Below are 25,402 nucleotides of genomic sequence, written 5' to 3'. Positions count from 1 at the left end.
GGTACATACCAGGTACCATTAACAGTGTAGCTGTCCAAAAAGCTGGGTAAACACTCATATGATTAGCCTGTGTTGAGCTCTGTGCTCTCTATCAGTACCTGATCTAGCTTGGGTGTATCTATGGGAGCTGTAGCCCCTGTAGTGACTGCAGTGTGGATGTACTCCAAGAGCTAAATGTACAAATATTAAAGCAAAAACAGTAAATAAGCATATATTAGCAAGGGTGTAGAACAGCTCAAACTAACTGTAATAAATTGGCTTGCCCAGAAAGATACCACCAACAGTATTCTAAAGAGACGGATCCTTGAGAAAAAAATCATGCCATATTCTAAACCTCCTGGGCCATATTCTGTGCCTGGGGACTGATTTAATTAGCAGCAGCTGGTCATCATCTTCAAGACAGAGTTGAGCAACTTGGAACAGGAATGCAGCACACTGTTCTCTTCCCCCTCTATGCTCCTTCCAACCTCCGATACATTTCCTTTACCAAAACTGCAGATAAGGAGGTACAGGAGGTAACTGTACTTATTCTATATCTAGGGATCCTACATAAATCACAGCAAGACAAAGGGATTTTTGCAGATCTCTTGTGGCACACAGAGCTGATTTCATGGCTTTTACATGGCAAGCACCCCCCTCTACTCCTACCACTGATTGGCAGAGGGACCAATCACCCATCTTCAGACTGCAACATTGCATCAGGCTTCTTAGAACAGTGTTTTCTAAACTTTAAAAGCCCAAGGTACACTTACATTAATAAAAATTTTCTGCGGCACACCAGTTAAGGTATTCCCCATCCTCATACCTATTGAAGTTCATAGCTCATTGCCATGGCAAAATTCTGTAGTACATCTATTCATTTCTGACGACACACTTTTGTGCCATAGCACACTAGTTGGGAAGCACCACTGAAAACCTTTCGCTTTCTTTATTGGCATCTTCACTGAGTCTATATCACTAGCTCAGCCCCTTAGTCATGCTCTCTGGAATCATGTGCTCTATGGCTGCAGAGATGGCCATTCTTTTTTTGTATTCTGGTAAAATTGTATTTTTTTGGGATGATTTGCACAAAATCGTGGGAAACACCTTTTTTTTTGCAGTGACTGTAGAAACTGTCATTTTTTGTGTTTTGTGCAAAAACTGTGAAACTGTGATTTAAGTAGGTCCCTATCTAGATTCACTGGAGGCTAGCGAGTGATTTCAACTCCTTTTGCACTGCCATAATAGCAGATGTAAAGCAAAGACTCCTTGAAAGCTCAGCACTTTCAAATGCATCTAATTTGAGATAGATGTGTGGGTTTCTGGACAGTGCAATGACATAGGAGTGATCAAAATATTAGGGAAAAATGTTTAAATCCAGATTCCTAAATAAAACAGAATCACTAAGAGTTTTATGGCTCCTTTGCTCTCTGCTACCAAAAATCCCGATGAAGAAGGTTTCCTTTTTGTGGTGGTTTTCTAGTGGATATAAATGGAGCTCTCCAGGGCCCTGGAGTGACATCAGGAGATGGCTTTCCTTTACAACCTTCTCCTCCATTTCCCTGTCAATGTGTTTCACTCCCTCCCCAACAGACATCAGTGTTGCTCAGGACAAGAAGGGTCTCTTGGTTTTAACACCTCCAAAGCAGAACTAAGGGTGTGCCCACATAGCAGTTTGCCCTGGATTTTACTAATAGTAAATTCACTTCCCAAGAATAAGCTGACACAATTAGTTCCCCTAAACTAGCCCCTATAGTAGATGCTTTTGTGGACCCAACCACCAGGGACAATCAGTTTTATCTTGAGCAAATAGCTACTAAGGATGAAGGTGATTAGGTGAGTAGATATACAACCCTTTCCAGATAGAAATTTTCCAATGCAGTAAAATTATTACGTGCTTTTCAAGGAGTAACTCTCCCCTGAATTTGAATGATTATGTAGTTAGTAGGATTGTTTGTGTCACATGTCTGCTCTGATTTTCTAATAAAGTAGTTTTTATTTACTTCATTTTTATTATGTAATTGTCATATTTACTGTTGTTTGCCTGAATTCCAGGAGTTGGCTTCCCACCTAACATGAGATGAAGGTGAGACGGAGGTATTTGGGGGAAGCAACTGAACAATAGAGAGAATTATATCCATTCAGGGTGTGGATCTGGGGATGGGGTGGGGTACACCATTGTAGGGGTATCCCCTTTTATCCCTGTTCTAGCCAAACTTTAAAACCAACTGTCTGGGAGGAGCAACAACATCTCTATTCAGGCAGATCCAAGAGAGTCAGTTTTCATGGCTCAGGATCATTTCTCAGTTCTTGCTGATCTCTCTCCACTCTACAGGTGTTAATGACCCTCTATCCTTTCTAATGGTCTTAATTTTCCACTATTCAAACTGACCTTTCTTCTGGAATTTAACCATCTGTTAGCCATTCCTGATGATATCTCTTATTTCACAGCCCTGCAGACTGTTTATAGCTCTAGATAAAAACCTAACTCGGGTGTAGGAATTTTAACTTGGGTGTAAAAATGATTGACACTGGGCACATCTACACAAGACACTACTTTGCAACGGTTACTGTGCATTTATTTAGTATGTGTATAATCAAGGGATGGGATGTTGCTAAAGGGAAAAGTGTGGTTATAATTAATTAGTTCCCCAAACTACACGTGGAAGTTGCTGAATATTCTGTCTTTGCTTGTGCATGTATTGGCATATACAGCTTATATTGTGAAGAGAAACTAGCAGGTGGAAAACAACTTTGTCTGTTTGTAAGCATTTTATTAAAAAAATGTTAGTCCCTTTCAAATGAAAAGGTCCTATTTTAATTCTCTTCTAATCCTAAAGGCTCAGAACTCCTTCCACCTGCCCAGGAGAGCTGCTTTGAGTTTAGCCCTGCATTATCTGTAAATAGTATATAAAACTTAATTTAAGGATTTGCCAAAAGTGGTGTTAATTCTCACACAAGTAAGCATGTTGTGAGGCTGTCATTCTGTTTGAAAGGGCTGTAGTACTTTTTCTATGGCAGAAAATGATTTATTAAATTTTTAATGGTGTAAAAGATATCACACCAAATTCTACTTTGTATTACTTAGATCCAAAGAGCTCCTCCTTATTTACAATAATGTTACTGCAAAAATTTGATCTGCTGTATATTTGAATGAAATGCTGCTGGACTGAAAAAACAAAGAAAAGAAAAAAAACCCTTAAATTGTATTACCAGCAGTACGTGAATGACCTGTAAAGGATTTAGAAAACAGTGCATGCAAATAAAAAATTATTTGGCCAGCAGATAAAAAAAAAGAAAGTATAAATCTTTTGGCTGCAAAATTGGTAGCAGTTTTAAACATTTGAAAGACAAATGACATTGGAGAAAAGACTGCATTAACAAGGGAGCACTTGAGGAAAGTCTAATCTCAGCTGGCATGCTGACTGGGAAGGTCAGCCTAGTGCACGCGTTCTCAGCTGGAGTTGGGCTCCCTCTGCCAGGTCAATTGTCCTCTGCACTTCAGATACCAGACCAAATTGAAGGTGCCTTCACCCTGCCAGCAACTTATATTCTGTCAGCTTAAAGAGTTTCCTTTTTCCTGTCAACCTATGTATCATTTCCACACAGCAAACACTACAAAGAAGTGAGGGCCTTTTTTCTTGAATAGCACAAGGTTCTTTAGAAAGCAGTGTAAAGATTTATTCTTTAGCACTTTGTACTCAATAAGGAAGAGTGACAGTCGGTCACTTTTAAAATGTAGCAGTAATTTGAATGCTATCAATTTTTGTCCTCATTCTGAACAATGATGAGATCAATTTTGATGTGATAGATATTTTGAAACTAAAGATGTTTTTTTAGGGATGCATTATTTGTACTTTAAAATGCTAATTTAGATGCCCTTTTAGTTTACACTTGTATATCTCAATGTTGTGAGCAAATGTTATGTGAAGGAAAGGAATATGAATCAGAAAAGGTACTTAGGCTAACCTTGGTTTACTTAAAGTCTAAAATCTGGTCCTCTGTTATAAAGGCCACTGTCATTCACGAGAGGGTCAACTATTCAATTATAAATTAAATTAAACAGATGCTATGTGATTTAATCTTGAATAATGTGGAGCAAGAATGATTTAGAAAGTTTGTATATTTGGAAACAAATATTTTCTTAAGAAGTATTTTAATAGCCACAGGCCACTGCACATTACCAATGGATTTGGAAGTGACAAGAAGCCTCCTAAAAGGCCACTTCACTATTTTCTCTGTTTGATAAACTGAAATTGCTTCCAGGATCTCTCAAAATCTGAGGCATACAAGACTGCATTTGAAAATACTGACCAAATTTTGGGAGGGTATTTCTTTTTAGTTTTTTTTTTTTTTTTTACGTGTTATTACAGGAACACACAACTAACCTATATTTTATATATATATTGCAGTTCAAATTGGTTCTTGGAACATTAAAAAAAACCGCCCCACAAACTTTAATCATTAAATTCTTATTTTTTTTATGGTGCTCCTAAAGAAGTTTGCTGTGTTTCACAGAAATGCAGTGAACTATAGTACCATATCACAAGGAAAGAAGCACCAGAAGATTAGAATTTATAATCCCCCTTCCCCCTCCGCAAAAAAACAACCCCAAAATAAAACTCAAAGATGCTGTAAATATTAATATAATTTTTTTCTGTTAAAATATGTCAAAAAGAACCTGCAATGTGTTTTCAATTTTTTTTCTTCTTTCAAAATAATTTTCACATAAACTGACATTTCAGAGAAGAAATACAAGGATCAAAATCCTAGAGTATATAGGCTTATGCATACTTAGAATTTACTCAAAATACAACACAGTAAAATTTATAATAGGGTTTAACAGAGTTGTGTGAATCAAATGAGAAAGGGACAAGAAAGATACTGATATTTCTAATATTTATGGGTATATCTATTTTGTTTAAAAATAATAACATTTATGAAAACAAGAAGCCTGTGTCTGCATCCCTGCTGTGCTCTGATGTCATTGTTGAATCCACTGCCAGTTTTGGTTTGCAAGCAATGCAGGATTTGGACTCTTAGGTAGGATTGCTCTTTTAATAATGTTACTTTTCTTATCAAAGAGATGGGTAATGCAGTGCTCCTATAACTCTGTATGGTAGTTATCTTTATAATTATCATATAAGTTATTAAAGCATGCTCTTCTGTTACATTAAAAAACATTAAATATTGTAAAACTTTTGAAGCTGGACAGGTTTTGTTTAAATTATCCATTATTTAGGAGAGAGGGGTGGCCACGCAGTTAAAGATATAGGATTAGTAATCAGGAGTTGTGGTGTTAATTATTGGCTCAGTCAAAATTTTCACAGCAACCTTGGGCAAGGCCTTTCTGCCTCAGTTTTCCATTTCATTGTAAAATGGGAATCACGCTTCACTAGCTCACAGGATTGGTATGAGACTTAATGGGAGTTCCATGTGTGAAGGACTTTCAGATCCTACTCTTAGTTTATGCTGCAGTCCGCCGATAGTGAAGTTACGTGTTCTTAACTTGAAACAGAGACCCTCCATCAACACGTGGAATTCACATTAGCGTCAACAGGAATTGTGTACATACGTTTAGTACATTATTTTGCCTGAAGTAAACAAGAAAAATATTGTGCGTTTTGTTAAAAATCAGAGAGCTCACAGTAACCAACACATAATTATGAACAAAACATACTTTTTTTTTAAGGGAGGGGAATTGCCTGATTTTGGAATGTTAACAGGAATGTTGAATTTTGGGGCTGGTCCATTAGTAGATGTTATTTAGGTATGCTACAATAGCACTGTGGCATAGCGTGCATGGGTTTCCCCTCACTAAAATGTGTCATTATAAATTAACATGACTCCTGCATATCAAATATCAACAAAGCTTGCAAAACCTTGACACCTTTGTCATTTCAATTTTGACACAATTTCTGATTCAAATCAAGAATCTACTGTCCTCCTCCCATTAAATGATCTGTTCTGATAAGATTTGAGGAGACAAATGTGACCAAAAACCCCCCACAAAACAAACCCTGTACCTTACAGAAGACAGTAATGCTTATTATGCTTAATGCCAGATCTGAAAGAGGATCCAATAGTGACACAAGTTTCACTAGAGAAGGAGTCAGTGTGAGGATCTGGACTCTTCGGCCTTTTTACATTATTTTTTGTTGTTGTAATTAGTGAAAGTTCTGCAAAAGAGACACCAAACATCTAACTGGTGATTACAAAATGCAGGATGGAAAACACCTTTATAGCTAATGTGCCTGTTTTAAAATGTGCAATTGCTTATCCATCTAAAAAAAATGAGATGTGACATTTATTTAGGGAAGGTAGAAGCTGCTCCTCTGCATAGTTACATATGTTTTTTAGTAAGCAAATTACAAGAGCCTAGTGCAAATGGTAAAGGACAGTGTAACTAAGAGCACATACCAATCTTTTAAGCAGTTCTTCAACCTCTCTCATCAGTGACTTCTACAAGAAAGCTCAACTAATACATACATGTAATCCCGGTCCTTTAAAATTCATCTGGTTTTGCAAAGCATTTCCCACCCTTCAGGCTGTCTTACATTGAATAACAGTGAATTCTTGAAAAGAAGGGACACACCCTTCCTTCAGGACAAGAGGAATTTTAAAGTGCCAGAGCTGCACTGGGGTAGCATTGTTCTTCATAATTTAGAGGTAGAGCTTACTGGTAGAATATTTTTTTTAAGACAGCAGCAGTCTACAGTACTAGCCTTAGTATCATCAGGCTTGGTTAGTCTCTCCTTTTTAGTTAATAAGAAACAGCAGGTCCCTAAAAAATTGAGAGCTTTACAATTGTAAGTTATCTATTTTATTTCTAGTTTTCATTCATAATACTTAGTTCAAGTAAGTTGCTTTAAAGCACACAGTTGGCATTTAAAAAAAAAACCTCTCTCTTGTATTAGAAGCCCTAGCAGGCTGCTTTTAAAAATCTATGGCAAAATTCCTACAGCCTGTATCGTTATTCAGCATTAAACGTGAAAAATTATGGTCTATCATAAACTGTCAATTGCATAAGTGTGTGTGTGTGAGACAGAGACAGAGAGAGAGATGGTTATATAGATATCACACACACATACATACACTCGCACACACACATATTTGTGCTTCTCAGAATACATCTAACTCCAAAAAAAAATCTAACTTCACTCTAGATAGTAAAATAGCCTAAAATGAAATTCTTCTTCTTAATAAGGACATTATGTAACAATACTCAGACATGCATTTCACATGTACTCGTTACATCTAACCTATTGTTTCTTTTGCCAGAACTAACTTAAGTTCTGTCAATACACTCAGAAGTAACCCTGCAGTGTGACTACTTAGGTGTTCTACCTTGTTTGTGCTTCCAAGTTTTGCTTTGTTTTTTTTTGTTGATCTGTCAAAAAAGCAAGCCATATCTATTTTGCTTTGGTGCTAAATGCATAGACACACAGCGGAATGTCTTCCCTTCTTCTCTTCTTCTTTTATGACAGTACATACTTTATGCAGGGGAACAGAAACCTCAGAACAGTTTATCACTTTGAATTCAGTTTTGTAATCCAGTAAAACCACCTCACCTGCAAACACTGCAGCAAGTATGTCAAGGTGTGTATGCTGGGGGAGGGGGGAAGCTAGGGGAAAATAAGCCTCTGAATTTTTTATCACTTTGATTTCTGTTTTTGTAATCCAGTGAGAACACCTCTCCTACAACCGTTGCAGCATGCATGTCAAGGGGGGGGGGGGCTAGAGAAAAAGGCTCACGTTGAGAACCAGATGACAGGCTCGATGCTGAGAACGAACAAGAAGTGGGGAAGAATTCTGCGGTATACAACTGTCAAAAGCTGAGCAGGACAGACCCCTGATGGTGGGCTCAGCAACATCTACTCTATTGCAGCAATCATTGAAAAAAAACACGCACACAACAAATTAATACTTAAAATCAAAAAAGAGGAAAGGCTCCTCGCCCTGATTTCGCCCTTCTCCACACCCAGCCCAACTCGAGAACTGGAAAGCAAAAGCCTCAGCCGCAGCCAAGGGCAGGCTCCACTGGAAAAGGAAGACGGAGCGGTTCAAAGCAGGCCAAAGCAAGACCAGGCGAGGGGACCTGGCGCGGGCGATCTCGCGCACCTGCGGCGGGACGGGCTCCTCCTGCCTCCACCCTCCGTTATCCCCCGCGGGCAGGACGGAGCCGGCCCGGGGCAGCTCGGATGCTCCTCGCACGGGAGGGGAGGGGTGGGGAGGAGACGGGAAGGAGGGGAGGGGGCCGAGGCTCACTCACAGGTAGGAGGTGAAGGCGCTGAGGTTGGCGGGCACCGCCGTGAGGCCGCGGTCCGAGCAGTCCGCCCGCAGCAGCGCCCCGTCCGCCTCGCAGCGACACGGCGCGGGGCAGCCCCGCGGCCGCCGGCCCCCGGCCAGCGCCAGCGCCAGCGCCAGCACCAGCACCAGCAGCCGCGGGAGCCGCGCGCCGCCGGCCGCCGGGGAGGTGTCCATGGTGCCGGGCGGGTGCGGTGCTGCAAGCGCCGGGCGCCCTTCGCATCCCCCGGCTACGCGCGGGCCGGGCTCGGGCTCGGGCTCGGGGGCTGCCGGGGCGCGTGGTGCAGCGCCCGCCCGCCCGCCGGTCTCTGCCGCCGCATCCCGCCTCGCGCCGCTTTAAGGAGCCGCCGCTGCCCCGACCCGCGCGCCCGCTGACGCCGCCCTCAGCCTTGCCCGCTGCCGGGGCCCTGCCAGCGCCGCCGGCCGGGAGGAGGGAGGCGGAGGCGGGAAGGAGGGAGTGAGGGAGGGGCGCTGGCGCCTCGCGCGGGCCGGCCCCGCGGCGCTCAGTGGGGCTCCGCTCGGGTCACACCCAGCTGAGGAGCAGCGGTGGCCGGGACCTGCTCTATCCCCCCGCCCTCCCCTCCCCTCTCCTCAGGGGGAAGCCTGAGGCGCCCCAATGCCAATGCTCTGCAGCTCCCCGGGCAGCCCAGGGCTGGTGCTTCCCGCGCCGGTGGCGGAGCAGGGCGCCCCGGAAAGCCCCTGGCGGTGCTGTGAGGGCCTGCCCCAAATCGCACCCCTACCCCCTTCCTTTGTCCGAAGGGACCTTGGTAGGCCATCAAGTCCAACCCCCTGCCCTCGGTAGGAAAGAGAGCTGGGGTCATCTAGGTGCTTGCCCAGTCTCCTCTTGAAGACCCCCAGGGTAGGGGAGAGCACTACCTCCCTTGGAAACCTCTTCCAGATTTTGGCAACCCTCAGGTAAAGAATTTTTTCCTAATGTCCTAAATCTGCTCTCTATTGGTGTGCCCATTGTTCATAGTAACCCCAAAGGGGGCCCTGGTAAGCAGAGTGTCCCCATTTCTTGCTCCCCCCTTCCACCCCCATGAATTTGTAGGTGGCCACAAGATCCCCTCTCAACTTTCTCTCGCAGAGGTTGAAGAGATTCAAGTCCCTCAGTCCCTCCTTGCAGGATCTGCAGGCCCTTAATCATACACATAGCCCTCCTTTGGACCCTCTCAAAGTTATCTGCATCCCTCTTGAAGTGCGGTGCCCAAAACTGGACGCAGTACTCCAGCTGCAGGCTCACCAGTGGCGCACAGAGGGGAAGTATCACCTCCTTGGACCTGTTCATGATGCACCTTCGAATGCATGAAAGAGTGCACTTGGCTTTACTTATCACTTTGTAGGATCTGCAGTGTGACAAGCAAGCTGGCCCGCCCTGGTCCCCCTCAGCTCTTGGCAGCAGAATTGCTCTAGAAGTATCCACAGAAAAAAGAAGAAGAAAGGACAGCTAAGAGCTGGTCTTGACTGAGGGGTACCTGGAGGGGAGGATGGGGTTGAGCCAGTGTGCGTGCACCCCTCCCTTTCATACCTGCTCCGCCTGGCATTTCAAACCAGGTGGGTGGCAGTGGCAGGAGTGTTTTCTCCTCAGGCAGTGCTGTGGGAGTGCATTGACTTCGTGGACAGACAAAACTCTTGGGGTAGAAGCGATATCTTCTATTAAGCCAACTAAATAGTAGCAAAACAGTCTGCTCTTCATTCCCCTGGTATTAACTACCTTCTCTTCTTTTTAATGGTCTTGATGTCCCACCAATAAAGCCAGTCTTTGTTCTGCCATTCTGCTATCCTTTAGCTGCTACTGGTCATGAAGCTACTAGTTTGCACCCCTGCAGGTTATTTTCATTCATTCCAAGGAAGGGATATTTGTTTTTTGCTTCAATCTGAACCTGAAGAATACAGCCTGGGGCCCCTAGTATATTAGTAAAGCTTCTGGGTTATTTTTAACTGGAGAAAAATATGTGACAATGCACCTCATCATCTGCACCCCCCTTTTCAAAATTCTAGATCCACCTGTGGGTGCCTTGAATCTAAGTAGGGATGTCCTGAGTTTAACAAAGTAGAGAGAGAACCACTGACTCAGTCCCCTTTGAAGGTTGTACCTTAATTCCTATAATGCATTTAGTTTGCTCAGATCAGAGAAGGAGTTCAGTTGTGGCCTTTGGTCTGATGGAATTATTCCAAGTAAGTAAAATGCCTGGCTAAAAAAAGCAGACAATCTTACCAAATGTGGGACAGGTAGCTTTAATAGCACGCTCCTTGAATTATCATCATTACAGTTCTCTTCTATGATATAGCACTTCTGAGCTAAATAAGCTCTGAATATAAAAATGAAATAGTGACTGGTTTGTGGAGAAAAAGAAAAGATACATTTTGGTTTCAAAATGAATATATTTCTTTTCTGAGGGACTGTTTAGTGGCATGTTTGATCTGATCAGACCAGTTGAAATAACACTATAATTACATGCAGACTAGACAGTTGTCTGCTACACTTTAGTAGCTGGTTATTGTGCGAGTGGCTCCAGGCTGTAAGGGACATACATTTTCTAGTTGTTATGGGGACAGGAAACTTGTGGCATCAACGTAAAAATCAGGACTACCCGTGGTTCAGTAAAATGCAACAGCAGAGCTGCTTCTCTGCAAGTGTAGAAAAATCCTGGAATATGTGCTGCTTTCACATTATGCAAAACAAGCTCTAACTTAATATGTGTCAAGAATCTGTACTGATGTCTCAGCTATTCTGTGTCATTTTATTAAGAAAGATAAAAAACTGATCATTTTCATTACCTTTTAAAATGTACTTCAGAAGCCTATAGGGAGTTAAGCATGGGCTCCCATCAATTTCTTTCAAGGGTTGCGGGGTTAACTTCTCATTTTCCCTCTAAAAAACTTTTCCCTCAGTCAGTAACGGCTAGGTTCCCAGGTATTGTAAATTGGCATAGTTCCCCTGCTTTAACTGAAACAACACTGATTTGCATCACCTTTGAATCTTTCCCTATATTCTTGTACTATTGTTGGAATGTTGTAGCCATGATGGTCCAGAAAATACGTGCAAAGGAAGGGATTTTTTGGTGATGTCTTTAATAGACCAACTGTATACTTAAGAGAGATGGTAGACAAGCTTTTGGTCAGTGAGATCGGCTATGGTGGACCCCCAGCCCCCGCAGCCCAGTCGCTGACTCAAGAGGCTCCAGTCGCCCATGATCTGGGCAGCTGTTGCCCAGGAGATGTGTTCTTTGCTATGGCCTGTTTTCAAATGTTCAGGTGTGTCCTCTTGGCCCCAAATGGCCAAGAGGTCAGCCACCTTGTCTGCCCTCCAGCTGGGTCCCCAGTGCTGGCCCTGGACAGGTTCCTTTGCCCAGGTCTCACTATTTGTCTTACCAGCAGAGATCCAGGTGTTCCTTGTTTAAAAATTGCAAATTCTGTAATAAGAAACCCAAATTTTCTCATTAAAATACCCAAAATAGTGTTCTTTCCCTATTAAATGAAATGCCACTATAAAGGAGATCCTTGCCATTCATGGGGGATACGTTCCCGTGCTCCCTGCGAATGGCAAAATCCACAAATAGGGCACTGCATTCATAAATGCAGTCTGCATTCACTAACACAGTGCCCCCGGCAGCTGAGGTGGGGCACGGCTCCGGCATTGATGGTGGGAGCATGGTGTGGACAGTGGGACTGTGGCATCAGCAGTGGGAACCTGATGGTGGCAGCGGGAGCCCAGCAGCAGCAAGCGCAGAGCTCCCGAGGAGCTCCGATAAGTGTTTCAAGTGTATTTAAAATGTGAGTTTGGCATGTGCGAAGATTTGAAACCACAAATGTTTTGATATATTTACAAGTTTAAAGCAATTTGAAAGCCTACCAATGCCTCTATCATCATAATACATTCTAAATATCTATTCACTTTGGCATTTCATTTTGGCATTTTTGTCATAGAAAAATCAGAGCTGCCCCTACCCCCTTTTGCTCATTAGGATGTGCAGTGCGGAACAGCACTGATATGCCAATGCCATACTCTAGCTCTTCACTTTCAACTTACAGCCTGCCCTCTACCCCAGTCCCCTCAATCCTCACCCACAGGGCCAGGTAGGTGGGTGAGGGGTTTGTGGGGGTGGGTAGGGGGTGTAGGGTTTGTGGGTGGATTGTGGGGGGACTGTGGGTGTGGGGAGGCATCTCAGGAGGTGTGGGTACCCTGTCCCCTGAAGGGCGCAGCCCCCCGGACAGGTCACAGACTGCCCCCCGACAGGGGCCACAGCTCCTGCCCACAGGGCCACAGCCCCCCCAAAAGGGACCACAGCTCTGCCCCACAGGGACCAAAGCCCCTCCACTGGGCCCATAACTCACCCCCGCAGCAGCAGTGGCCATTGGGGTGCTTGGGGCCCTCCTGGCACAGCCCCCTGTGGTGAGGAGCAGTGTGGCGCAGCCCCGGCCACCTAGCCCCCAGCACTGCCTGTGTGACAGAACCTGGTCTGGCATGACACATGGTCCCCACAAGTGGCTCCGGCCCCTGGGTGATAGCCTGGGCAGTCTGGGGCTGCCTGAAGGCGCACGGCCCCGCGCCGAGCCAGGCCAGGTCCACGCATTGTGGCACAGGCAGCACCGGGTGCCAGGAGGCTGGGGCTTCACTGCACTGCACGGTGCACGGTTCACTGCACGGTGCCAGGAGGGCCCTGAGTGTCCCAATAGCTGATGCTGCTGATGCTGCAGGGGGGCTGTGGGCCTTGTGGGCAGCAGGTGGGGGACCCACCCCTCCCAAGAAGCACCCCCTCACAGTCCACTTTCTCCAGTCCCCTGCACCCACATAGCCCTGGCTTTAGTCCCCCTACCCCCAGTCCCTAGGCGATGGAGTCCAGGTTCAGGTTGCTGCAGCCTGCACTGCACTCTGCCTCGCGTGCAATGAGCAGCCATAGAGACACTGTGGCTGGCTACCAGAGCTTCTCTTCGGAGGACCTGAGCCTCCAGTTGCCTCAGGGCATGGTCCTGGACTGTGCCCTGCCCTGCTATTTTTCTGAGGTTGTTTTTTTTTTGATACCTGGATATCCCCAGTTTGAGATCAGCAAGAGGCATGCTGGGAACAAAAAAAACCATTCCCTGTGCTGGATATTTGCAGCGCAGGCTCAGAATTTGATACCTGGATGCAGGTTTTTTTTTCCCAGCATGACTCTTGCCATGTCTCAAACTGTTTTGAGGCATGGCAAGAAGCACGTGCAGACTTGTCTGGACACCCCCATAAAGTCCAAAATGAGGGACCAACGAAAAACCAGCGAGATATATCTATTAACATATACTACCATTTGTAATCCTCATTCCTCATTTTTTGAGCCATCATTTGATGTAATGTGAGCTGCAAAAGGGCTTACACTGGAGCAGAAATGCTTTACTTAACAGTAGTAAAAGTGACTGTTGCTTTCCTGGTTGTGCAGGCCAAAAAATTAGGTAAGTCCAGGACCCCTCCAAACACCATTTCATTATTTGCTTAGGATAGGGGTTTTCAACTGGGGGTACTTTGGAAAGCCTCAGGGAGTACATGGTAAAGGTTCAGAGAAGCCGGTGGCACTTCCAGTTTGGTTTCAGCGGCAGCACTTCTGATTTTGCTGTCATGCACTGTGCGGGGGGTCCCCCGCCCCCTCCCCTCACTCATTGACTGGCCACTGGGGTACCCCACCTACCCACTCATCAGCCGGCCACGGGGCAGACTCCCCACTTCTCCACCAGCCACCAGGGGTACCCCGACCAAAAAAGGTTGAAAACCCCTGGTTTAGGATACAACTGTCTGAAAGCACAGGAGATGGAGGCACAAATGGATAGGGAGAAAAGCTGCAAGATGTAGAGTTTATTTTGTGTATCTTGGTACTTGCACTGAAGAGTAATTTCCCTATTCATCCACCCTATTGCTGTTGCTGAATTGCGTGGTTTCTGAGTGCTCTCTCACTGAGTGCAATTGAATATGTACTGGTCTATGGGCTTGTCAAATCTAAGTTATTTGAACACTATTTTCCTCTGTGTTAATAGTTTATTTATAGAAATAAGCATTTCACAATACTAGAATCATTTCTACACTTTGCCAGAAGATATCAGAATAATTTTTAGTTAACAGGCAAGTAAATATTTTTCATAAGTAGGATGAAATAGTATTTACACAATGAGGTGACTATTATAGACATATCAAATTTGTTCCAAAAGGTATAAAGAACATTGTTTACCCTGCGCAATCTATGTTAAGGATCTAATCAGTGTTAGGGTTGATCTCTTCAATTCCAACAGATAAACCTAATTTAATTAATTAAGAGGGTTATAGAAATATTTCGCTATAAAGGTATTTGATTGGGAATTATTTTTCACAAATATGTTTGTACAGGTAGTAAATTCATTTGAACTACTAAACACACCTTTATTTAATTTTACCTAACATAAATATTAACTTTTAAAAAATAGTTTTAAGGCTCAATTAAAAGCAGTACGTGGTAGGTTTGGGACATGCTGTAACTACTGTCTTTTGTGCAAATCAGTTATTACAGTTTTTTATTTTAATATTTTTCATAAATACAACTCCTTGTTTCTGCAGAAGGTAAAAAGAAAAACTAGGTCACTGCAGTAATGTATGGGGTGCTATTATTGTTCTAAAAGGCTATCACTGATAAGCTTAGATGAGATTAGTTTCTTAAGGAATGATCTGTTGGAGCAGATATGTTCAAACAACTGAGCATGTTGTACTAGTTAATTGGAGTGAAATTCTGGCCCCATTGAAGTGAATGGCAAAATCCCCATTGATTCCAGTGGAGCTCAGATTTCATCCTTGATCCACAGATGATAAACATAACTGATAATGGTTTAATCAGAGCTGTCTGTTGTGTCTCTTCATACCAAAGAGCCTTTAATGTTATCTTCAGTCATAAAACACTATGTTCTGGTTTAAAAGAGATACATAATATGACATGTCTATAGTTTATTGATATAATATCCCATGTTAAATGGAATTTTGTGTATTCATTAAGCAAAATGCTAGAATACATATGTATTTATGGAGCACAAGCCAATCATATAGCAGTTTTGAAGAGCAGCAATTTAACATGCAGAGTAGTCATTTGTTAAACCATGATCTGCCAGGCACTTGGATCACAGCCTGCAAAAATCTAGCTTTTATATAAAAGCTACTTTTAAAGTCCAAGCAACATCAAGAACCAAATTGCCTATTATTATTTCTCTTCTGCAACATAAAATGCATTTTTAAGTGTTGCTAACACACCTCAGGATGAGCATTTATGTGCTAAGTTTCTGCCTGAAGTGAATTCTATAACAGAATTTTAACACTACTGCCTCATAAAATGTCCATAGCTGAAGCTGGTTTTAAAACAAATGTTTAACTGACTCTACTACGCTATTAAGATTAGTGGCTAATACTTAAAAATAAGGAATTTACAATATGATGGCAAACTGAAAATATATGATAGCAAAAGAGGAAGTAGAATTTTAGGTGCTTGGTGTACAGTTTATTGTAAAGAAAATTCCTGTTCTCCCGTTATACTGATGCTGTTTAACGCATTAGAATTCTTTGGTTAAAATAGACAAAAAGAGGGGTTTGAATTCTTTGTCCATTGTGGAGCTAAGCTCTGCCTTGAATCTGTTCAAGTTACCCCATGGATTTGTGACTGTGCAGACCCAGCCTCCCTTAGGCTGCAGAGTGCTATTGCATGTCTTGTGACCTAAACAAGATCTTAGTCCCTCTGATCTCTGTAGAACACCTCTACTTTACCCACATACTCTGACATGACCTGACAAACTGCATTTACTTTTTCATCTTTATATTTAAGTCAGTTTTCTGTGTATACATCAGAGGACAATATACATGTAACTCCTATTTGTTTCTCTTCCTTTTCATTCATTCAGTCATCCACCCCATGAAAATAATATTTTTTACCCAAAGATCTCAAACTGCTTTAAAAACATCGACTTATTAAGGCATACAACATTCTTATGAACTATGTAAGTAACAATGTTCCCATTATACATGTGTGCGTACACACACACACACATGTAAATACAGGTACAAAAATGTTGGGTGGCTCAGTTACAGTAACTGATAACACAGGAATAAATGTGGGAGGTGTCCCTATTCTACCAAGTGCAATAATATTATGAGTCAGATGATATTGCAATAATTTTGGCAAGGATTTTGTGCTATATGAAGAGGAATTAACTTTTCTCGCAAGTGATGTATCTTTTGTATTAATCCATTTAGTGCTGCTGGATCATCAATTAGATGTGATCTTCCCAGTCTCTTGTAGTCAGCATGATGTTAAGACACAACTGAAATATTCAGCAGATGAGTTCAGCCTGATTTACTTGGTATATTCCACAGCAATCAGATAGTTACTTAGCATACGTTAGCAAGACCAAAATAAGACAATTCTTCCTTTTTATTAATACAGTAAACATTCTTGTCCCACAGACAATGATGTCTTGACACTAACATTGATTCCATTGAAAAAATATCCAGTAGAAGTAGTGTTAATTTCTTTAAAAGGCCAGATTTTCCGATACATATTTAAATAGATTGACACTTGGAATACTGGATCTTCTACCACATTCAAGATGCATAGAATGTAGATTTACTGCCTGTTTATTTGGAGAGAATGTGAAAGCAGGTCATTACAGTAACTGGTCTGTCTAGTTTATATAGCCCATGGATTAGAGTGAATTCTGTCTATTTAAGTATGAAGATTTAGAAACTAGCTATATGCAGAAATAGCGAATTGAGGTGGATATGACATCAGTTAGAACATGAAAACAACTGTGGGCAAAGTATTGGTAAGTGTAAAATGTATACTGTATATCACAAAGCACTGTATAGTAACGTGCATTGCAAAGCAGAAGGTTAGACTACATGATTTATTCCATATTTTCTAACATTTACTCTTCTGTCATTCATCTTAGAATATATATCACACAGGACCAGAGGCATGGGTAAGCAGTGTGCAAAGGTTAATGAAAAACAATGAGAGAGGGAAGAGACATCACTAGTTGATTTATATGTCTTTTTTTCCTAAGTGTTTACATCGAACTGTTCCTTAGCAGTACCCAAATAGAACCCTGGTAACAGAAATTGGAACTAACTGAGCTAATTTTGCCAGCTTTTAAATGTGCACTTACATCATGGGTTTGATCATTTAACTTGTGCTTAAATGCTATGGGGTTCAAATTCTGATTAAATGAGACTGGAAAAAATAGATCTATGAACAGTATGAATTTTGGAGGTCTGTACAGTGGGAAAGTTCTGGAATTATTTCCTGACCTACAGCATACACAACCTTCATCCCTTTCCACTGTTGGGGTCACCATTCTAAAAAGTTGCAAATCTTTGAGTGTTGCTTTCAAAGCTGTGCATTGTAGCACAGGGAGGAAAGTGATGAGCTCTGTAGAATCTAAATGAATACTGTTCATTTCATGCATCAGGACTATGATAGTTTTACTCACACAAGAGCGCTCCATGTCTGTAATGAAATTTCTGTAAGAGAGAGAGTGTATTTCACAGGACCACTGAGCCCTTTTCAAACCTCATGTAGCTGTGTCTACATACGATGCTACTGCACAGTGGTTACTGTGCATTTATTTAGTACTTGTATGAACAAGTACTGATTAAATGAGGCTGGAACAAATAGACTTATGAAAGGTGTGAATAAACAAGTACTAAATAAATACTCAGTAACCCAAGCTAATGCGCAGTAATACCAGTGAGCGCCTTTTTTGCAATGCTAATGCTCAATAGCTTAATACTACTGTGCAGTAGCATCGTATCACGCTTTTTGCCACATGACACTACTGCGCAGTCATATCAGGCTCTGCACAGTCAGCGTCTCAAGTAGACACATCCAGTAAGGTCTTGAATACTACCACTTTGTAAGGGTCTTCTGCATGCCATGGTGATTTTCATACTCATACAGGTGAGGAGAGGATTTTGCATGTAAGAATAAATTCATTTCTACTTCTAGCAATTTATTTAGGAATTCTATCTTATTTTTTCCTCTTGTCTGCTCTTATTTATTTTGTATGAGAAACACATTTGTTTTCCTGAAGCTTATGGTATATATTTGCTTGAGTCTTTATAGTTTTGTAGAAACAAGGGGTTTATGAGGGAGTTTCAGTGATGCCTTTTTTCCTCAGAGATCTAGTTTTAGCTATTTTTGAATCATAGAATTATAGAAAATTAGGGTTGGAAGGGACCTCAGGAGGTCATGTAGTCCAACCCCCTGCTCAAAGTAGGACCTTCCCCAACTAGATCATCCCAATCAAGGCTCCATGCACCCAGGTCTTAAAAAGCTCCAAGGATGGAGATTCCACAACTTCTCTGGGTAGTCTGGTTCAGTGCATTTCTACCCACTTAGTGAGAGGGGTTTTTTTATATATAATTTAACTTAAACTTCCCTATGATTCCGTTTTGTGGGTGCATCTACACAAGATATTTACTATGCAGTTGACTAATCAGTTGTGCAGTAAATGTCTTGGCATCTATACATGTGCCCCTATTAGGCTGGAGTAAATGAATTTACTCTCCAGCTTGATCATATTTGTAAATACAAGTACTATCCTGGTTTGGAGTAAACAACTCTGCAGTAGCACACATGTAGACACTGCCTAGCTGGCTAGGCATGAGGGTGCTTCAGTACAGGGGGGTTCCTGTCAGCTAGCCCTGTGCTGAAGCTCCCTCATGCCCCAACCAGCCCTTCCACAGCACACTGAGCTGGGGGGAACAGCCCTGAGTTGGCAGGCTGACCCCCAGGCCCCCCATGCCAGCTGGGGCTGCTTCACCCAGGCTCCACATGCTGTGCCTGAATCAACTGCAGAGCTTATTGCTCCAGAGTTAATTGTTCCAGGGCACACATTCAAATGGCACACCTAGGAGCAATTAACTCCAGAGCAATAAGCTCCGAAGTTTATTCAGTCACTGTACTTGCATGTGTAGATATGTCCTGTGTCCCAATCATTGTATGCTTGTAGCAAACATCCTCTGCTTCTATTGCCTCTTAACCTGAATCAGCTCCAAACAGGCTTCTGCAAGTCAATGGGTATGGGTGGGGAGCGCAGTCTGTGTACCTTACACATACACTGACGATTGGAGCTGACCAGGCACACAGGAAGAATGTGGAGCATTCTGTGAGCAGATTCAGAAGCAAGCATGCTTTTCCTGCATAGATAGGAAGTATATAGAGCCCCTGACAAGGGGCGGGGGAATATGGAACATCGGAGCAGTGTAAGAGAATGAAGAAGATATTGAAGGAAAGGTGGGAATGACAGAAAAAGAGTGGGGCACACAGCTGATGATAGGTAGGAAATTGGGGGACTTTGATATAGGGGAAGGAGGAAAGACACTAAGATGTGGGGGGATGTGGGCACTCTAGAAGGGAGGAATAGGCTGCAATCAGACTTAGACAGTTTACGGGGGTGGGCAGATGAAAACAGGATGGGTTTCAACACTGACAAGTGCAAGGTACTGCACCTGGGGAGGAAGAACCAGCAGCATACCTACAGGCTGGGAAACTCCCGTCTTGTCAGTGCAGAGGCAGAAAAGGATCTTGAAATCACTACTGTGAAGGCTGAGTGGGGGATCTAGTGGCCTGTTACAAACTAGTCAGAGGGACCAGCAGGCATTGCAGGAGTCCTTCTTTGCCCGAGGACTACCAGGAGTGACTAGAAATAACAGTCACAAGCTGGCAGAGGGTAGATTCAGACTAGACATCAGGAGGCACTACTTCACTGTCAAAGCAGCTAGGATCTGGAACAAACTTCCAAGTGAAGTTGTGCTAGCCCTGGGGAGTTTTAAGAGGAGGCTAGACAAACACCTTGCTGGGGTCATTTGACCCCAGTACTTTTTTCTGCCATGGCAGGGAGTCGGACTTGATGATCTGCTCAGGTCCCTTCCAACCCTACCAACTATGAAACTATGAAATGGAGGGGAAGGATTAGGGGAAGAATGAGATTGGACAAAGAAGCCCTTAGGTTAGGGGGAGGATGCAAAGCTACTTGGATAGGGAGAAAATGTGACACCCTTGCATACAAAGGGGAATGCTTGGAGTACCTGAAATACAGGGAGATGGCTTGCAAGGGGTTTCTGGGAGTGGAGTCACTAAAGGAATCTCCAGTGTGCACAATGGGCCTGGCTTACATAAAGTGTATTACCCCCCACATTTATATGTCCAACCGTACACAGAGAGTGCACCCTTAGGGCATACTACTGATATCCAGTATGCTGATAGGTTTTGGATGGTCCTTGAATGTATGAAGTTGCACCTGGGTCTCAGATCAGAATCAGGCTGTAAAACTAATTTCTGAAAATAATAAAGTTATTCTCACTGCATGATTACAATGGAATGAGGTATCTAATTCCCTTCAGAGATCTGACTACCTTATTTGAAAGCAGACAGGACCATTGTAGGGAGGTTCTGCTCCCAATGCCAGCAATTTATTTGACATTTTATAGTTATTAACAACATTAAACTGACTTTTTAACAATATTTTATCATTTATAATGCTTTGTAGCTTGACAAAAGGCCATAGTCATTAGTATAAAAATATTTCCAAAAAATAACAGCCATATTTTATTGTTTTAAACAATCTTAAAGATGTTTAGACATAGATTGCAGGTCAGATTCTGGTGTCAGTTAAATCATTATAAATCCAGAATAGAGTTAATGTATATTAATATGGGTATAACAGTTTAGAAGACCAGATTCTCAACTGGTATAGATCTCTATAGCTTCATAGAAGTCAGTGGAATTAAACTACTTAAAAAAGCTGGCTACTTTGCTTTTGGAAGTACAGTAATATATATCTATGTATAGCTACATTAATCATTTTATTTATTTATGGGGAGTTAAAACACAAAGTATCTTTGCACTGATGTTTGACTAAGGCTACTGTTTGAAAGCTCCAGAAACTTATTTTCAAGAGATAAAAAAATTGGCAAACAAAGGCTAATACAAAAGTTATGAGTCTATTTTACTGCTTATGTACGTATTTGGTATGCATTTGGCTCATGTTGTTTAAAAAGTTTATATGAGCTCCTGAGTTAGGTGAAAAAGAAGGCCATCAGTAAATCAACATTATCATTCCAATCTATGGCCACTTGGAATTTGCCAGAAGCTTCATTATCTTACAGAAATAAGGCTGGAAGGGACCTTAAGAGCTCATTTAGTCAACAGTGGTGATGTTGGAAGAAGCATTTGGTTAAGCTGAATTTTTCTATGAAATATTTATGTGAATTGGGCTAAAAACAGATGGGGATTAGAAGGTGTTGAAAGGGAGATGGTAACTAAAGGGGAAAGTGATATTTTTATGGAGAAATTAACTAAAGTCATGCTAAGTCCAACCAGTTAGGGGTAAATTCTCTGCTTACCATCCAACTTAAGTGAGCAGCAGTTTAGTTTTTCCTTTTCACCATAAGACAGAATCTGAATTCTTCTTTTTATGGGTAAGCTATTTATTTTTATCTGTATTATAGTCATACAGTGGTAGAGGTGATAATGACAACACTTCATGATTTATTACTATTGTGGAAATAAGTTAAATATTCTGTGTCTTTTAGATAATGATTTTTGAGAATATTCTACAAATGGCACCTGGCCTTTGGGCAGTGAATTCAACATGAATAAGACTGATTCTAGGTGGATGGGAAGATTTCATGTCTGATGTTGTTAAAATTCTTGCAGTATGAAATTCAGATGATTTGGAGTAGTTCAGGTTTGCTTCAGATTCTGTCTCCTCTTAGCAAACTTCAGTTCAGCGCACTTTTATAACTCAGTAAAATCTCTGTATCTTTAGTAGTGTTGTTACACCAGTCAGAGGTGTAACAATGCAGCCAGGCACCTGGGGCAGCTGCCAAACACAGAGGAAGGGACAATTCGGGTTACAACCTCACTGTAAGCCTGACCATGTAGCCATAGTAGTAGCCCTTTTTTTCTGCCCCTCCCCCTCAAGTTGGCACCCAGGATATCTGACCTGGCCACCCCTTTGTTAGGCCATGAATCTTAGTATAGAATTTTAGGCTGTATATTAGGATGATGGGCTCAGCATTTCAGTGATAAAAAATCACCCAGGTTTGAATACTTTCCATGAAATAAAACTTAAAATGTCTTCTGTAATAATGTTATTTTTTTTAAAAAATCCTTGCAACTGAGTATTTCACTTCATTTGCAGCCAATTTTTCAAAAGTGGCCATTGTTTTGGGAGGGGGAGGGCAGGAATCCTCAATTCTTGAGATTCCAAGTTGAGACATCTTTGAAGTGCGCACCCAAAATTACTTTTGAAAGTGTTGCCTTTAGTAGTAAATTACCATTGGTGATTGGATGCTATGTTAATAGATTTAATACTTAGGTTTTATAACTTTAATTCACAGCTATATGTAAGTATATTGTAGAAAGCTAAGGCAAATTTTCTTTCACTAAGTTTCATTAGAAAGGCATAGTCTATGCAGTTGAAATTCTCAATGCTTATTTATTGAGAATGTGCATTTGAGAAGCAGCATTATGGATGTTAATTTTTCTTAACATTCTTTTAGACCTAAAAGTTTTGGGCATTTTAAAATATGGCAGCTCCTTCTATTGGATTTTTCCAACAATATCATTGCTGTCTGAAGCAACATAAGAGGACTTGTTACTGGATACGTTATAAACAGATTTTGCTGAAGCACACTTTAGTATTTAAATTGACCTACTCATGTAAGTAGAGGCTTTGGCAGTGGTTTCATTACATGTATTGTACTTGACCCTTAACAATAATTTTTTCTTGTATCTGGCAAGTCTACTAACTAACACATGGAATTTGGGCCACATAAATTGCAATTATGTGTAAATTATTCTGTTTATAACCTAAATATAACACTTTTTAAAAATATTAAACACACAGTATACTTAAACAATTGTTTTTCTTGAAGTTTTTTTGGATTTTTTTTACTTTTGAACCATTTGAAAACAAATAACATCCATTATATAGTTGATATAGATTAAACTGATAAAGGATTTCTGAAACTGATTGTACTATATATGGGAATGACTAGAAGCAGTCTAAATAATGTAGCTAGACCTGAGGAAGGGTACATCATGCCTGAAAGTTTGTCTAAGATTTCTCCCAAATATAATAGTTCATCCAGTAAAAGTTATCACCCAAAATAGTCCTTACATCTGTATATGCCCAGCAAGGGAGAGCTGGGCACTTAGAGCCTGGGGTGGATCTTCCTCCTGCTCACTGTGACAGGGGACTGTTCTCGAGGCTGGGTCTCACACCAGCCCACCCACCTGTCTGTGAGGCAATCCTCCCAGTCTCATCTGCCACAACTTTGCTGTTCTCAAAACGGGTGGTAAAATGCGGGAGACTGCCCATTACATGCCTTGATGCCAGGAGGCACTACCTGCAGCTCGAAACCTCTCATACCCCGCAGCCCATGCCTCTCAAATGTGATCTAAGTTCTTAACATCTCTGGCCCCATAACACTCTGGTCTGGACCCCAACTAGACTCCTTCTCATCAGGTGACCTACTCTACCCTCATTCTGGGTTGCCAAGCCCCCTTCACTCTTCTCCCTTTTGGGCTTGGCCCCCCTGGGACCTTTGGCCACACAGGCCCTGGCCTCACCTAGAAGGCCAGTCAGAACCCCAGGCCCTCAACTCCGGGCATCCCTTGATGGGCCCCTGGCCCTTTTGACCCTTCTGGTCATGGTCCCAGAATTGACCAGTCAAGGGTGCCTCAAGTCAGGCTTCTTGAGCATCTAGTCCACTCTCTCTCACAGTTCCACCTTATTGGCCGTACTATGGGGTTACTGACCTAGTTGTGGGACCTGGGGTTATTAAGGCACCCTGACCTTCCTTTCACTGGGTTGATAACTGGTTTGTCATTTCCTGGGGACTCCCACACCACCAGGAGCCCCACCAGGCCACCCACCCCTGGCAGGGTGCAGTTTTAGGTCATGCCCACAACTAGGAGCCTCCTCCACCTCCATAGCCGTAGCTCATAAACCTGCAAGTTGTTCCTGAGCCTCAGCTCTGCCAGCTGATATCTCTCTCATTTGGAGCTCCAGGGTTTCCCTCCCCTGTGGAGGCTCAGGTGGCTGCAGCTGTGCCTGACCCTGCCAGGGTCTTATACCTTCTTTGCGTTCAGGTGGCTGTAGCCATGCCTGGCCCCCATGTACCCAAAGTATTGTGGAGACTCAGGGTTAAGGCACCCTGACCCACCTTTCACTGGGGTGGTAACTGGCCTGGCATTTTATGGGGACTCCTGTGCCACGAGGAGCCCCACTGGCTACCCATCCCCAGCAGGGTGCAGTTTCAGGTCATGCCCTGGACTAAGAGCTTCCTAGCCATCCCCATAAGCTCTTGCCCTTACCTCCTGGTTGTTCCTGCTGCAGCTCAGCTAGGTGATGTTTCTGCCTTGGCTGGCAGCAACACACTACAGCCTTCCTATACTAGGTTCTCAAAATGACTGCCACCATCAGGCACCTGCTCGATGCCTGACCCAGCTTTTAAAGTGGCAGGCACTGCAAATGCTCTGCCACACTCACTTGCCATGTCTTGATGGTATAAGAAAGTTGGGAGGTTCCTCTGGAGATAGAATGCTCCTCCACCCTTAGGCTGGCTTGATGCAAAGGCAAGTGACTTGGAACTCTGCCTTCCCTACACCCTGTCCACTCACCAACTGAAATAAAGTCATGACAGCAACAGGAACTCAGCTGCTGCCCACTTGCCTTAATCTGTTGCACTCCTCCTGCACTTGAGTTAACTCTCTCCCTTGTTCAGTTCAAATTGTGGGGTAACTGGTGGAAGCTGCCCTGTTTTGGCTATCCCCTCTAAAGAGGAAAAGTCTGTGACCACCGGCTCTCCCCGCTGGGTCCCCTGGGGTTGTGCCAGGGTACTCTTTCCTGGGATGACCCTGCTTCTGTGGCAACAAAGCTTCAAAAATAAAATAAAACCAAAACTTCAAAAGTACCCTGGCATCTAGCATGGTGCCACCCAGGGAGTGGGACTCGTATATCAGAAGCTCTGTCTGGTGGGTTCACTCTTGTGGTGGGTCCCACCAGTCACTCTCTGAGGTCCCACTGCTGGTCTTCAGGGGTTGAGATGCTCCCAGCTCTCCCCCAT

At 42.8% G+C, this 25,402-nt stretch overlaps 1 protein-coding gene and 1 long non-coding RNA gene across 2 annotated transcripts in view; one reads left to right on the top strand and one right to left on the bottom strand.

Annotated features, from left to right (window-relative positions):
• LGR5 (leucine rich repeat containing G protein-coupled receptor 5) overlaps positions 1-8,702 on the bottom strand; it is a 129,744-nt gene extending 121,042 nt beyond the window's left edge. The window contains exon 1 of the mRNA XM_090042537.1: positions 8,252-8,702. Coding sequence (XP_089898663.1) covers positions 8,252-8,463 — 212 coding nt within the window. The 5' untranslated portion in view covers positions 8,464-8,702. The remainder of the gene's footprint in view (positions 1-8,251) is intronic.
• A 187-nt stretch (positions 8,703-8,889) lies between these two features.
• Positions 8,890-25,402, top strand: part of LOC149865843 (uncharacterized) — a 73,276-nt gene continuing 56,763 nt past the window's right edge. The window contains exon 1 of the long non-coding RNA XR_016441558.1: positions 8,890-9,201. This is a non-coding gene — a long non-coding RNA (uncharacterized LOC149865843). The remainder of the gene's footprint in view (positions 9,202-25,402) is intronic.

The sequence above is a fragment of the Crocodylus siamensis genome, chromosome 4, assembly GCF_052110815.1.
Source record: "Crocodylus siamensis isolate JL-2025a chromosome 4, ASM5211081v1, whole genome shotgun sequence".
Classification (NCBI taxonomy): Eukaryota; Metazoa; Chordata; order Crocodylia; family Crocodylidae; genus Crocodylus; species Crocodylus siamensis.
The sequence above is the reverse complement of the archived record's forward strand: the minus strand, read 5'-3'. Positions and strand labels throughout refer to the sequence as shown.